Below are 16,521 nucleotides of genomic sequence, written 5' to 3'. Positions count from 1 at the left end.
GGAAGTAAAAGAAGGAAATCTGTGTATGATGAAGAGGAGACAGTCATGGAGAAATGGATTTGAGGACAAAAGGGTCTAATCTAATAACAGTAATAAACTGGGGGGAATTAACAAGGCCTGTTTGTTGTTCTTTGTGTTCCTCTGTCTTCAGAGATAAGGACATTCTTTTCCTTCAGCTATGGGGTGGGTACCTCTGCAATGAAGGTTTTATGACTTACTTTAGAGGCAGGTCAGAAAATTCTTTATAGCTTGCTTCAGGCAAGAAGGGTGAGGAGAAGGTCAGAGAGACCTTCCTGCTTCTGTTGTTGTATCCAATGCCAAGGTGCCATATTTTGGGGTAGCGTGTCCTGAATTCCATCATTTACTCTCCTCTCTCTTGTAATCAGCATGAACACAAAGGCATAATAACCTCTTTAAAAAATCCTTCTAGCTATGTATCCTTCAGAGGTAGGTCAAGTTTTGATATAATTAGACATATCTGGCTTCAAATCTGGCTTCTACTGTGTACCAGGTATGTGAACTTGGATAAGTTAGCTAACTTCTCCACAGTTCAGTTTCCTCAGCAGTAAAATAATGAAAATGGTATCTATCTCTTAGGATTGTTACATTGGTTTCAATGAAAACATGCTTACAATATGATTATAAACTTACAACTTAGTGTTTGGCACTTAGTAGGTATTCTTTAAATGGTAACTACTAGCATCACCCATCATTTACTCTTTATTTCCCAATGCCTTTGTCAAAAATAACTCTTTTCCAAAATCTTTTTTTTTTTTTTTTTGAGATGGAGTCTTGCTCTGTTGCCCAGGCTGAAGTACAATGGCACAATCTTGGCTCACTGCAACCTCCGTCTCCTGCGTTAAAGTGATTCTCCTGCCTCAGCCTTCCGAGTAGCTGGGATTACAGGCACGCGCCACCACACCCAGCTAATTTTTATATTTTTAGTAGAGACAGGATTTTGCCATGTTGGCCAGGCTGCTCTCGAACTCCTGACCTTAGGGTGATCTGCCCACCTGGGCCTCCCAAAGTGCTGGGATTACAGGTATGAGCCACCGTGCCCAGCCTCCAAAATCTTTTTTGATTTGACATAGGTTCAAGCTGCTTGGGAGCAGGAAAAAAAAAAAAGCAGCAGCAGTAGCAAAACTGTTTATGTGTTTCAGTACATGCTCATGAGATGAGATGGTGGCTTAGAGAAGACAGAGGCCCACAGAAGGGACCTGCTGAGTATGGTATGCAAAAAGGGCTGGCGGAAAGCTTGGCCTTTAATAGCAGAGGGCAGAGTTCTGAGACAGCTAGTGAGAATCCAGGACAGAAGGATGAGGTGTAAAGGGAGTGAACCCTCTGGAAAATAGTGAAAAGCAGAAATGAGGATTTTAAATTTCTTTGTGGAGAGGAGGGAAGAAGAGAAACCTGAAAAGCAGAAAACAGGTGGTGTGCCGAGGTCAAACAGTAAACTAAAGACATTTCTGAGCATATAGAGGAAACACTATTAAACTGGAGTTCAGGTTGTGCAAGAATAGTTTGAATCCAGAGTTTGAAGAGTAAGGAACTCTTATTCAATACTCCCATTAAATGACAGCCAAGAGGAAGACAGAGAAAGTGAAGAAGGGAGGGGAAGAGAAAAGCAGGAAGGGTATTAATGATATAAGTGGTCAGCTTGTGCCTTCAGGTTAAAGCCAGCTAATAGCTAACATTAACTGAGCAACTACTGATATGTAAAAGCACTGTTCTGTTTTAAGGGCTTTATGTTACTTCATTTAATCATCAAACAGCCCTCTGAGGCAGGTGTATTATTATCCTGATTTTACAAATGAAGAAAGTGAGGTACACAGGAGTTTGAAACCAAGTAATCTGGTTCCAAAGCCTACCTTCTGACTAGGACCTGAAAGCAACAGAACTAGATAAAGGGACAATCAACTTAGAAGACAGTGATTCAGACAACGTCCAAAGGCAGCTGATTACTACTTTAATTCTCTGTAAAGCTTAATATGTAACTGTTCTTGCGAGCTCCTCACATCTGTAGTTTGTCTCTTTGAATTATGGGTGTCCAATATTAAAACAGAAGTGTGGGTGGGGATAGCCATGGAACCAATGGAAGGACAGACACCCTCTGTTTCACTTGGGCTGGTTTCCTCACCAGCCCCTACACATCATATTCTCATTCTTAGGTTGGAACCTCCTTGAAGTTAGTTCCTATCTGAAAACTTTTCTTTTCCTGTCTCATCTTCCCAAACTTTACTCAACCTCCAAGACCTACTTTTTCTCCCTTCTATGGTTCCAAATTCCTCACTAGATTCCTGGTTAGTCACATTTATCAGTGAACTCAGAAACCGCTTAGTTTCTTTTCAGTGAGGGTCTGTCTTGGGTAACCTACAGATATTCCTTACCAGCAAAGACCATTTTGTTATTTCCCCAGTTAGGAATGCAATTCAATTCAACACCCTTCCACAGACTGTCTACTATGTCCAAGGAACTAGACTGGAAAATGGAAGACTCCTCTTTGGGTATGGTGTAATGGAGACAGCGGGGGTCTGGAATATCTGCCGCTTGTTAGCTGTGTAATCTTGGAAAATTATTTAACGTCTATGAGCCCTGTATGAGATAAGACACATGAAAGTGCTGGACCTATAGTAAATGCTTAATAAATGTTCATTTTCTCCCTCCTATTTCTCAGCAGCTAGATCCTTGTGCTTCTTGAATTCCATTGGCTTTGTTCTAAGCTTTCCAGGAAAGAAGTTTCTTGCTAAAATCTCTGATCCACTTCTGAAAATAGAGGATCGAATTCTTCCTTGTCTGTCATATCAAAAGTCAGTCCTGATATTGGCCCAAATTGGTTTTTGGACCATTTTCTCCATACCAAGAAAGCAGTACAATTCACTGCACCATTTAATTCTGCAAGATAATTTAACACCTCCCTTCTATGGATGTATTCTCTAGAAATTTAAGGCTTCCATTGTTGCACTATTGCAATGAGAATAATTTTAGGATGTTTCAAACTGATAAGTACACTGACAACTCCACTAAGATGGACAAAAAGGAAATGCCAAAAGAGAAGGAGATGCTTGTTTTACAACACTTGTCTTAAAAATCTGTGTTAAGCCGCCCCGTCCGGGAGGTGAGGGGTGCCTCTGCCCGGCCGCCCCTACTGGGAAGTGAGGAGCCCCTCTACCCGGCCAGCCGCCCCGTCCGGGAGGGAGGTGGGGGGGTCAGCCCCCCGCCCGGCCAGCCGCCCCATCCGGGAGGGAGGTGGGGGGGTCAGCCCCCCGCCCGGCCAGCCGCCCCGTCCGGGAGGTGGGGGGATCAGCCCCCCGCCTGGCCAGCCGCCCCGTCCGGGAGGGAGGTGGGGGGATCAGCCCCCCGCCCGGCCAGCCGCCCTGTCCGGGAGGTGGGGGGCGCCTCTGCCCAGCCGCCCCTACTGGGAAGTGAGGAGCCCCTCTGCCCGGCCAGCCGCTCTGTCTGGGAGGGAGGTGGGGGGGTCAGCCCCCCGCCCGGCCAGCCGCCCCATCCGGGAGGGAGGTGGGGGGGTTAGCCCCCCGCCTGGCCAGCCGCCCCGTCCGGGAGGTGAGGGGCGCCTCTGCCCGGCCGCCCCTACTGGGAAGTGAGGAGCCCCTCTGCCCGGCCAGCCGCCCCGTCCGGGAGGGAGGTGGGGTGTCAGCCCCCCGCCCGGCCAGCCGCCCCGTCCGGGAGGGAGGTGGGGGGGTCAGCCCCCCGCCCGGCCAGCCGCCCCGTCCGGGAGGGAGGTGAGGGGGTCAGCCCCCCGCCCGGCCAGCCGCCCCGTCCGGGAGGGAGGTGGGGGGGTCAGCCCCCCGCCCGGCCAGCCGCCCCGTCCGGGAGGGAGGTGGGGGTATCAGTCCCCCGCCCGGCCAGCCGCCCTGTCCGGGAGGTGAGGGGCGCCTCTGCCCGGCCGCCCCTACCGGGAAGTGAGGAGCCCCTCTGCCCGGCCAGCCGCCCCGTCCGGGAGGGAGGTGGGGGGGTCAGCCCCCCGCCGGGCCAGCCGCCCCGTCCGGGAAGTGAGGGGCGCCTCTGCCCGGCCGCCCCTACTGGGAAGTGAGGAGCCCCTCTGCCCGGCCAGCCACCCTGTCCGGGAGGGAGGTGGGGGGTCAACCCCCCGCCCGGCCAGCCGCCCCGTCCGGGAGGTGAGGGGCGCTTCTGCCCGGCCGCCCCTACTGGGAAGTGAGGAGCTCCTCTGCCCAGCCACCACCCCATCTGGGAGGTGTACTCAACAGCTCATTGAGAACGGGCCATGAAGACAATGGCGGTTTTGTGGAATTGAAAGGGGGGAAAGGTGGGGAAAAGATTGAGAAATCGGATGGTTGCCGTGTCTGTGTAGAAAAAGGTAGACATGGGAGACTTTTCATTTTGTTCTGTACTAAGAAAAATTCTTCTGCCTTGGGATCCTGTTGATCTGTGACCTTACCCCCAACCCTGTGCTCTCTGAAACATGTGCTGTATCCACTCAGGGTTGAATGGATTAAGGGCGGTGCAAGATGTGCTTTGTTAAACAGATGCTTGAAGGCAGCATGTTCGTTAAGAGTCATCACCACTCCCTAATCTCAAGTACCCAGGGACACAAACACTGCGGAAGGCCGCAGGGTCCTCTGCCTCGGAAAACCAGAGAACTTTGTTCACTTGTTTATCTGCTGACCTTCCCTCCACTATTGTCCTGTGACCCTGCCAAATCCCCCTCGGCGAGAAACACCCAAGAATGATCAATTAAAAAAAAAAAAAAAAAAAAAAATCTGTGTTAATATTTACATCATCTCTAATGAAAAAGAAAAGTCTAGCATACTGGTCCAAATCCTGTTTTGAGATGCTACAGTGCTGATCTAATAGGCAGGCCATTTCCAGATTGTAGTAAGTGGCATGTTCTTATACCAAGACCAACAACTTCTAAGCCCCTTGGTAGGTCCATCCTTTACTGAAGGGACCTAGCACCAGTTCACACAAACTGCTCCACGGGGTGAAGTTCAGAAAGAGCATATGCTGCTCTTCTTGATGGCTAAGAACCACAGGTTACTGGAAGGAAAGTTTCTACCCGAAGGATTTTCAGTTGGTAAATGAAAAAGGTTTCAGAATTACATTCAACTCCATTATATTCAGTGTAAAATTTTAGGAGGCAGGCTCTAGGACTTCATTATGATTTTCCTTTAAATTCTCAACATTTCTCTAAAATTCTTTTGTTTCTATTCATCTTTCTTATCTTCCCTTTCTAGTAACAGCAGTGTTGATAATAAAGCTAACAACCAATTTCTATGCTCCTGGTTTCAATGTAAACTTTACTTTTACTTTTCTGGATTTTTGTGAATTCAGTAGTTAAATAAATACACACACACACACATATATATTTACTGAGGACCTACTATATCCTGGGCATTTATTTAAATGGTGGGAATACATAAGTAAATATATTAAAGTCCCTGTCCTCATGGGGCCTACATTCTACAGTAAGGAGGGAGGAGGAGGGAGGGTAAAGGGAGGTGGGGAGGAGGGGAAGAAAGGAGAAAGAAAAAAGAAGAAAACTTACAGTAAACGGATAGAGAGTGGCATGGATAAACTAACTTACATAGGAAATCTTTGCTCTGGAACTCCCTGTTGGGCGGAGACTAAGTCACATGTGCACCACTGAGATCTATGAGTCAGCAACGTCATTGCTATGAATCGAATGTTTGCGTCCCCTCAAAATTCATATGTTGAAACCCTAATCTCCAAAATGATGGTATCTGGATGGCTTTGGGGAAATTATTAGGTCCTGAGGGTGGAGCCCTCATGACAGAATTAGTGCCTTTATAAAAAGAAACATGAGACAGCTTGCTTCCTTCCTCTCTCTCTCAGCCCTGTGAAACACAGTGAGAAGCCAGCCATCTGCAAAGTAGGAAGAGGGCCCTCACCAAACATCTGACTACGCTGGGATCCTGACCTCAGACTTTCAGCCCCTAGAACAGTAAAAAATAAATGTTTGTTGTTTAAGCCAGGGGTCTCCAACCCCGGGGCCCTGAACCAGCACCTGTCCGTGGCCTGTTGGGAACCGTCCAGCACAGCAGGAGAGGAGTGGCGGGCAAGCGAGCATTACAGCCTGAGCTCCGCCTCCTGGATCAGCGGCGGCATTAGATTCTCACGGGAGCGCAAACCCTACTGTGAACTGCGCATGGGAGGGATCTAGGTTGCACGCTCCTGAAGAGAATCTAACTGATGCCTGATGATGTGAGGAAGAACAGTTTCATTGTGAAGCCATCTTCCCCAAGCCCCCGTAGTGGAAAAACTGTCTTCCACGAAACCGGTTCCTGGTGCCAGAAAGGTTGGGGACTGCTGGTTTAAGCCATCCGGTCTATGATATTTTCAATAGCAGCCTGAGCTGACTGAGATAGTCATAAGACTTCATGGCTATTGGACCCAGTGCAATTTAAACACATTACAATATAGACATTTATTCAAGTGATTTACTGAATAGTTACATAACTTATCAAATCATGCTCAAATTCTACTTAGTTATTGAACTTAGAACACCTAACATGAATGCCTGAGCAGAAGGACATGTGAGAGAGAGAACCAATTTCTTTTTCTTTTTTTTACCTTTTTTTTTTTTTTTGAGACTGTCTTGCTCTTTCACCCAGGCTGCAGTGCAGTGGTGCGATCTTGGTTCACTGCAACCTCTGCCCCCCAGGTTCAAGTGATTCTTGTGCCTCAGCCTCCTGAGTAGCTGGGACTACAGGTGCCTGCCATGACACCCAGCTAGTTTTTGTATTTTTAGTAGAGATGGGGTTTTGTCATGCTGGCCAGCCTGGTCTCAAACTCCTGGCTTCAACTAATCTGCCTGCCTCGGCCTCCCAAAGTGCTGGGATTACAGGCTTGAGCCACCGAGTCTGGCCCTCACATGGATTTTCTATAGGCCAAGAGGAGAGTGAAGGAACTGTTATTTTTTTTTTTATCAGTGGAGGCAGTCCTTGCTTCAGTCGGTGTGTCTTAGGAGGGCTGCTTGACAGCTAATTCTTTCAAAGATTTCACTGACTAAATGTCATATAATAGGGAATTTCTTTATAAAATTCAAGGTGTTTTCCCAAAGGAAAAAATTCCTCAACATATAGGAGATGAAACTTGTGGTGATGGAAGAGAGCTATCACCATCAATATGTCTTCACTATCTCTTTTACTGTCAGATACTAGTTCTTCCTTCCAGACCACAGAAATGCCTGGGGACCTTAAGTCACAACTTTTCAATCTTTGTTTTGCATCCTGACCTATAAAATGAGGGCACTGGATTAGACGATGATGTTAGTAACAACGGGAACTAACATTTACTGAAAGCTTACTATTTCCTGGAGATGGATCTAAGTTAATGATGACAACAGCAACAGCATAACAAAGGCATGTACAGTACTGTTCAAAGCATTCTATAGCCATCAACTTATTAATCTATCCAATAATCCTAGGAAGTAGGCATTATTCATAAACCCATTTTTTGGATAAAGGAACTGGGGCTCAGGGAGTTTAAGTGACTTTCCCAAGGTCACAGGGCAGGTGGAGAGGTCTAGATTCAAAGCTGTGCAGTCTGGCTCTGGAGTCCACGTGTCTCACAACTTATCTACTCCCCACAACAACCTCCATCCTAAAGATGAAGAAATTGAAGTATGGCGCGATGACATACCTTGTCCAAATCAGAAGCTAGTACATGGTGGTGGTAGAATCTGAACATAGGCATCCTGCTCCAAAGCCTACACTCTTAAGCATTACGCTTTACCACCTCTCCTGAAATGGCCTAACTCCAGAATCCTTTTCAGCTGAGTACATCTGTGATTCTCTTCCCATCTATGGATTATATCAAGGAAGGCTCATACTTGATCAGTATATATTGGTGTCCTAGAAAATGTTTCAGATGCAAAACATGTTCTTAAGTTTGATAAGATAAATCGTCAATTTCAAAAGTTTGAATTTCTAAAGAAAATCTATTTTCTGTAAAATTAGTAAGGAAACAGGAGAAGGAAAGTGGATAGCCAGTCAAAACTTCTGCAGTGTTTTAGGGGTCACTCATGCATTTCTTTTGGTAAAATCCTTATGATATAATGAGGTTTATAGCACATTTTATAAAATTGGAAACACCATATCATAGAAATGCCAGTTATGGCTGGCTAATTGCAATTGCATGGTGTTAAACCAATGAAAGTTAATATATTAGTGCAATATGCTCAATAGTGCGATAATTGGAAAAAGCTAAGTTATCCTGTTTTGGTAGAGAAAGGAAAATGAAGATTTCAGGAACAAGTTTATATACTGATTTGTTTACTCTCTAGTCTCCTGGTGAAGTTACCTATAGGCCTGTTTCCTAGAATACCAACAGGCTTCCTCTGATTGGCCAGAAAAAGGATTTGCAACAAAAATATAATCATGTCCACATATGTGGTGCTTCCAGCTGAGGGAAGCTAAGAAGCTCCTATGTTCTGCCAAAATAGACAAGGTAGGGGCATGCTCATTTCTAAGAGACCAGTAAACTACATCCAGCTACTGCACAGTCTCACATGCTTGATGATGACAAATACCTACCCTTGTCCAGTGCAGATAATTAGCACATTGACTGCTCTCAGCTTTAGCTTTCTCTGACATGCAGCATCCTAACCTGAAGAGCTTTCTGGTTGATCCAGTGCGTTTCAACTTCATTCATGCCCTCAGGATAAAGCCATCTGGACAGCTTCCCACCTCACAGCGCACAGCCCGTTTCCACAACTTACCTCTCCATCCTTCTTGGTTGTGCTCAACGTTAAGAGATCTACACATGTCCTCATCATTTTCAGAAGTTTAACACCAAGACAAAGACATTTCAGGGAGAACTGACTCCAGGGGAGTGAGATCACTGATAAGCATGGGCAGTGAATCCAGGGAGTGCAGGCCACCAAATATGTGTGAACTTATTAATCATAATTATTACTTTTTCTAAGAAAAGGATTTCCTTAGTCAAACCTCAAGGGCATCAGATCAAAGGGAGATACTGCCACGGCTGGACTATACTTTCCAGCCAATTGTCCTGAAAAGGACAATCTAGACAGTGTCCTGGCAACTGTTGAATACTGCAGCAATCCATGAAAAGGGAGGGAAAAGAATTTTTAGAATGACTTCTAAAAAAAGTTTTCCTTTACTTTGCTCCTCAATATTTTTAGGGATAGTTTGAGGGTAATGTCAAAGCCCCAGGGGATGTGTCCGAGGTGCTGACTGTGAGAGCTCATTCTTCTACAGAAAGAAACAAAAGGAGGTTTTAGTTCACAGTACAGTTTTTTTTAAACACCATGTATTTATAATTAATCATCATAAAAAGTATACCTCAAACTTAGGCCAATGAGCAAAGTACTTGATCAATTTTCTATTGCCAATTTCATATAAAATTACTATAAACCTTGCCAGGACACTGTAAAATCACCCTAGAAAGGGTAATTAATAAAATCACAACTGGAGAAATTTAGTTACGTGTCCTAGAAGTTCTCCCAAAAATGTATAAAAAGAAATTACAGAAGTGACTATTAACACACAACGAGAAAAAAAAAAAAAAAAAAAAAGCCACAAAATCCAAACCCCACTATGTCAGCAGCACAGCAACACACACAAGAATCACGTGAAAATGAAAAAACAGAAAGCACACCAGGGATTTCATGAATTACAGAGAAATGAGATGTGAGAGTTACTGTGTAAAAAGAAAAATGAAAACAAACAAAAACCATTTCTATAGTTAAGGAAAGCTGTTTCTCACCGTTCTGAACAAAATGGCTGAACTAAGCCTCTGATTGGCTATGCCCATATACCCTCCTCCTCATCCTACAGGGAGAGAGATGACAAGGGGGCAATGCCCCAGGGCAGCATGGAATGAAAAAGAGGTGGTTAGTATTTAAAACAAAGACATAAGCATAATGTAGCAGAAGAGAATTTCTTGACTCTCTCATACAGATTCTAATTCCCTAAACTATCAAAATTAGTAGTTAATGTTGGTCCTCTGTATCTGCAGGTTCCACATCTGTGGATTCAACCAACCGTGGATGAAATATATACATATACATACATATATATATATAAATCAATAAAAAATAACAATGCATTGATAATAAACAAAATTTTAAAAATACAGCATAACAACTATTTGTACAGTATTTACATTGTATTAGGTTACAAGTAATCTAGAGATGATTTAAAGTATATGGGAGGGCCAGGCGTGGTGGCTCATACCTGTAATCCTAGCACTTCGGGAGGCCAAGGCGGGCAGATCACCTGAGGTCAGGAGTTTGAGACCAGCCTGGCCAACACGGTGAAACCCTGTCTCTAAATAAAATACAAAAATTAGCCAGGCATGGTGGCAGGTGCCTGTAATCCCAGCTACTCAGAAGGGTGAGGCAGGAGAATCACTTGAACCCAGGAGGTGTAGGTTGCAGTGAGCTGAGATCATGCCACTGCACTCCAGCCTGGGCAACGCAGCAAGACTCCGTCTCAAAAACAAAACAAAACAAAACAAAACAAAACAAAACAAAACACAGTATATGGGAGGATGTGTGTAGCTTATATGCAAATACTATGCCATTTTATATAAGGGACTTGAGCAACCATGGATTTTGGTATTTGTGGGTGGGTTTGTCCTGAAACCAATCCCCTGAGGATACTCAGGAACAACTGTAGTTTGTCATTATACTTCTTTTCTTCCTACTTTCCAAGATGCCATCTCTATCTCAGGGCTGGATCTGGGCAAAATTATCAAGTTAGAGGTTTTTCTTTATGTTTTTCTTTTCCTTCAACCTTTCTCTGTTTGCCTCTTCCTACTCCAGGCATGCAGTTCTATTATCAAAAACCTGTTTTCATGAGGAATCAAACATGCATCTTATACACCCTGGCATAAATTCAGTTCCAGGTATCAGGAAGCAGGCAGAAAAGGTAAAATGATCTCTTGGCAGGGAAAGACTGCTGACACCAGGCAGATAGCTCTCCATTTTGCCCACATTAAATATTTACATTGTTTTCCTTCTAAAATACAAGGCTTGCCTCAACTGGCTTAGGAAACGTCATCATAATAGGACTATACCTTCCGAATCTTGGAAGCAACAGCAATTTGAATACCATTGCTGCTTTCACCTGCACTATTTCTCCTGCTTCTGCTAAGATAACGCCATAGCTGTTATTTAGTGGAGACGTTTAGCAGGAAAGTTTTCCTTGATGCTTTAGTCATATGGATGTGATTACCTGACTGTTTTTTTTTTTCCCTTAGCTATATATTTTAAGACTGGGTGTGATAGAGATGTTAAAATTTGATTTTTGGCAATGGGATATGAGGTAATCTGTTCACCATTCTCTCCCATCCATCATTTTCAAGATTTGGGGAGAGTTCCCTTCTTCCAAGAAACTAGAATGGAATATGGTTCCCTTCAGATTCATCAATGTCTCTTTTGCGTTGATGAGAAGTTGAAGGCAACAATTTTCCTTAAGCATGACATGCTGGAGGGATCCACAAGGACAGGGAGTGAAGAACTAAGTTTCAATCTTCACTTTTAATACGTAATGAGCAGAGAGTTCATAATTTGCAACTAAACAGAAATAACCTCCAAACTGTGCCTCACTAGGCTTGCAAGGAAAGAGTCTTGTTTTTCTAATAAGGCACTATTTCTTTAAAAAGAAAACCAAGACAGTTAAAAATTAGTAAAGACAGTTAAAAATTACATATTATTAGTGTGTATCTCTGAGGTTAATTTTTTTTCTCAACCCAATTCAAGCATTCTTTATTGTTCAAATCTTTCAAGTATCTGCTCTTAAAATATCCAGAATCACCAACTTCCTATAAAGAAACTGAATCTGTGATTTTTTTGAAAAGAGTAGAGTTTTCAGAACTGAATTAGCTATTTATTTTTATTCTTCTAACTTATATCTCAGAATTTGCAACATGCTAGTACAAAAACATTTCAAAATTTAAGTGTGTGGGTTTTTTAATAAAACATTCCGGAGCCGTCTTACCTGGTCTGGGGAGGGCTTGTGATTTGTTTGATTGGAATGGGAGGATTTGAAGTGGTCATCCTCGTAGTTGTCGGCCATTAGCTTCATTCGATTTTGCGTCTAGGAAGAAATTATTCATAAGGTTAAATTTAAGTAAAGTTTCTATGACATACTGTAAAGTAACGAGTATTTTAAGAGTTTCATAAGAAAGGATAAAACTAATCCTGTCTGCAATAAAATAAACTAAATATGGGATTTCTGAGGATATTGGAAAGAGTTTAGCCAATACTACGGGCTGAATTGTGCCTCCCCCAAATTCATATGTAGAACCCCTAAACCCCAACGTTACCATACCCAGAGACAGGGTCTTCAGGAGGTAATTAAGGTTAAATGAAGTCATAAGGGTGGGGCCTTAATCTGATAGGACTGGGCTTCGTAAGAAGAAGAAGAGAAAAATAGAGGGATTTCTCTTTATATCTCTGTCATATGAGGATCCAGTAATTAGGCAGCCTCTGCAAGCTAGGAAGAACCTTCACTAGGAACTGAATCAAACACTACCTTGATTTCTCCAAACTGTGAGAAAATAAATTTGTTTGATTAAGCTATCCAGTTAATGGCATTTTATTATGGCAGCTTGGGCTAAGACTGGCAATTAAATTGATACAGAAATTTTTTGGGAAGAGGCAATATCCCCAAATCAAGCACTTCATGAATTGTCTTTTTAAAATAAATAAATAAATAAATAAAGAGACAGGGTCTCACTATGTTGCCCAGGCTTGTCTCAAGCTCCTGGCCTCAAGCCATCCTCTGGCCTCAGTTTCCCGAGCAGCTGGGACTACAGGTACACGCCACCATGCTTAATTTTAAAATTTTCTTTGTAGAGACAGGGTCTCAGTAAAAAAATCAATTGAACAACTATTACAATTTACTACAGAGTTCAGTGAGGTGTTCAGACAGAAGTGCTCTCTCTCTCTCATATATATATATATATATATATATATATATATAAATAGCTTTTCTTTATACCATCAATAAACAATTCGAGTCTTAAAAATAAGTTAAAAGTTCTGAAATCCTTCTCCTCAACCCTAAGCCAGAAGAGGACTATAATCCCATTGTCTTTTCTCCATCTTTATCAAAAAGGAAGACTGGATTAGTGATTCTGTGTGAGTGGTTAATTTAGGCCTTGAATAAATGAATAATATATTGAACATTTTAGAAAAATTAACTCTGCAGAGTAAGCAGCTTAGAAAATGCCAGGGTACATGATGCATAAAATCAAACAGCAATATGTTACACTAGTAAAATATTGTTAAAACTTGAAGTTTTAAAGCATTAAAAATAAACTTGCTAATACTGTATGATTTAAAAATACTCACTAAAGATAATTTGGGTTTTCTTTGTTATATTTTAGAGAGTCTCATTCTGTCACCCAGGCTGTACAGTACAGTGGCATCATCACTGCTCACTGCAACCTCAGACTCCTGGGCTCAAGTGATCCTCCCAACTCAGCCTCCTGAGTAGCTGGGACTACAGGTAGGCACCACCACACCCAGCTAATTAAAAAATTTTCTTTTGTAGAGACAGGGTCTCACTATGTTGTCTAGGGTGGTCTTGAACTCCTGGCATTATAGATAATTTAAAAAATAAAGTACAAACAAAAAAGAGAAAAGAAAGAAAAATCATCTATAATTCCTCTATCAGTGATTGTCACTCTTAATATTTAGGTGTATCCATTTAGTCTCCTCCCTGTGAACATAGAAAGTGGCATGCTCTTCTGATTTATTCTATTTCTTCTCTATTTCAGCTACACTATGATATTTTAAAAGTTACTATATCTTATAGCATATTTTCATACCTGGTAGAATATGTCCACCAATTCTACTCTGTCAAAATTTGACAGGTTATTTTTAACACATTTTAGTTTCTAGATGAATTAAAAATAGTTTGTCTAGTTTCATAAAAAAATTTACAGAGATATGTAATGATGTCTGAGCAAGGGATTTAAAAGAGCCAAATTGCCTGAGTTTAAACTCTAGCTCTGTCTCTCACCAGCTGACTTTAGGCAAGCTATGTAAATGCTGTGAGTCTCAGTTTCCTCACCTTTAAAATGGGGATAACAATAGTTTTCTCCTACGTAAGACTGCTGTGAGGATTAACCTGCTGAATTAACACAAGGAGAGCACTTAAAAAGGTGTCTGGCGTAAAACTGACACCCAATACATTTTAGCTATCATCATTATCATGACCATTTTTTCATGTCATTAAATAGTATTCTAAAATATTGTTTTCAAAATTACACATATATGTATATGTGTATATTATATGTGTGTGTATATATATATGTATATATATTTATTTGTTGGTTTTAGAAAGTTTATGTATTTTTTTTAGAAACTTTAGAAATGGGGTCTCACTATGTTGCCCAGGTTGGTCTTAAACTCCTGGCCTTAAGTGATCCTCCCGTCTTGGCCTCTCAGAGAGTTGGGATTACAGGCATGAGCCACTGTGACCAGCCCAAAATCTACTTTTAACTGGCTGCACAGCATTTGGCTGAATAGATATCCATTTATTTAATTTTTTTTTGAGATGGAGTCTTGCTCTGTCACCCAGACTGGAGTGCAATGGCGTGATCCTGGCTCACTGCAACCTCCGCCTCCTGGGTTCAAGTGATTCTCCTGCCTCAGCCTCCCAAGTAGCTGGGATTACAGGCGCCTGCCACCACGCCCGGCTATTTTTTGTATTTTTAACAGAGATGGGTTTCATTATGTTGGCCTGGCTGGTCTTGAACTCCTGACCTCATATAATCCGCCTGCTTTGGCCTCCCAAAGTGCTGGGATTACAGGCGTGAGCAACTGCGCCTGGTCCCCTGAATGGATATTTAGTGAGTCCCATACTGTTGAAGATTTAGGTTCTTTACATTTTCACCTAATAATGTAAGCACATTTTAAAGTCAATTCCTCCCTCCAGTACATAACAATAGAAAAAAAAAAACCGATTAATAAATTATCTGTGAATCAAATTTCTCTTTTCTGGGAGGACCCCCAGAGACCTTTGCTATGGTCTGAATGTTTGTGTTCCCCCCAATTTTATATTATTTTTATTTATTTATTTATTTATTTATTTATTTATTTATTTATTTATATTTTTTGAGCCGGAGTCTCGTTCTCTTGCCCAGGCTGGAATGCAGTGGCGAGATCTCAGCTCGCTGCAACTTTTGCCTCCCGGGCTCAAGCAATTCTCTTGCCTCAGACTCCCAAGTAGCTCGGATTAGAGGCACACACCACCACGCTGGCTATTTTTTTTGTATTTTTAGTAGAGACAGGGTTTTGCTATGCTGGCCTGGCTGGTCTCAAACTCCTGACCCCAAGTGATCAGCCTGCCTCAGCCTCCCAAAGTGCTGGGATTACAGGCATGAGCCACTGCGCCCAGCTTCCCCCACATTTAGATGTTGAAACTTAACCTTTGATTTGGTGGTATTATGAAATGGGGCCTTTTGGAGATGATTAGGTCAGAGGGTGGAACCCTCATGAATGAGATTAGCACCCCTGTAAAAAAGGCCTGAGGGTACCATGCAATATACCCAGGGAACAAACCTGTGTATGCATCCCCCGAATCTAAAATAAAAGTTGAAAATAAAAAGAAAATAACGAGGAACAAGGTTCTACGGCCAAAGTTTGTACTTTGATTTGGGAGATGTAAATATCTAGTTGTATCACTGGTAGGAAACTGAACTCCTAAAGAGGACAGTGTCTCACTCAAAAGAGAAAATATGAAAATAATGTTTTTCTTCTGTTTTTGCTCTCCCAGCACACTTTGCTTGTGAGACCAACTATCGATTTTTTCATATAGAACTGTTATCTCCATTATCAAACTGGTGGCAAATAACATACTTTTTTTTTTTTTTTTTGCAAACAGTAGTTGTTCAAAGGATAATTGCAAATGAATGAGTAAGTAAATGGATGAGTAAATAAATGAATGAATAAATAAATGGATGAGTAAATAAATAAATGTATCCATTATACTTGGAAAAAGGCCCGAGGGAGCCCGTTTGCCCTTCTGCAGTGTGAAGATGCAGTGAAGCAGCACTATCTACGAAGCCGAGAGCAAGCCCTCATCAGACACCGAATCTGCTGCTGCCTTGATCTTGCACTTCTGGTCTCCAAAATGGTGAGCAATAAATTTCTATTGTTTATAAATTACTCAGTCTGAGTTATTTTGTTATAGCAGTCTGAATGGACTAAGACAATCTTGAAAAGATGTAGGCTAATTTTTCTTATGGCATGTGGTATTTCATGACAAAGTCTTCTGCAAAGCAGCTCTCAGAAAAAAGGAAAACAGAAGAAAGGAAAGAGGCATATACAGAAAGTGAGCGAAACATCTGTATCATGTCATTCAGTTGGTTAAGAAACCTTTCCATGTTGACTTTAACAGGAATGTGGGTGAAAGTAGACTTGGCTAGTTATTTTCTTAGAACATGAGACAATCTTTAATATCTGATATCTAGCATAAGTTTAAAAACTTAAAAAGAAATCCTAATAAAGTACACACAAATCCATTTTCAAGGCAGAACGCA

General features: G+C 42.2%; 1 protein-coding gene across 36 annotated transcripts in view; it reads right to left on the bottom strand.

Annotated features, from left to right (window-relative positions):
- Nucleotides 1-16,521, bottom strand: part of ERC1 (ELKS/RAB6-interacting/CAST family member 1) — a 536,900-nt gene that overhangs the window by 76,855 nt on the left and 443,524 nt on the right. For 30 of the 36 annotated variants that reach the window (XR_010148222.1, XM_054663959.2, XM_054663951.2 and 27 more), the window contains one exon: nt 11,967-12,065. Coding sequence is in view for 33 of the 36 variants with exons in the window: in XM_054663959.2 (XP_054519934.1) it covers nt 11,967-12,065 (99 nt within the window). In the remaining 3 variants the exon portion in view is untranslated. Of the gene's footprint in view, nt 1-9,729; nt 9,795-11,966; nt 12,066-16,521 lie in introns of all 36 variants that reach the window. The other 6 variants (XR_010148221.1, XR_010148220.1, XM_063786214.1 and 3 more) reach the window with 1 other exon arrangement.

This window comes from Pan troglodytes, chromosome 10 (genome assembly GCF_028858775.2).
Source record: "Pan troglodytes isolate AG18354 chromosome 10, NHGRI_mPanTro3-v2.0_pri, whole genome shotgun sequence".
Taxonomy (NCBI): domain Eukaryota; kingdom Metazoa; phylum Chordata; class Mammalia; order Primates; family Hominidae; genus Pan; species Pan troglodytes.
Note: the sequence above shows the minus strand (reverse complement) of the source record. Positions and strands in the feature narration are given on the sequence as shown.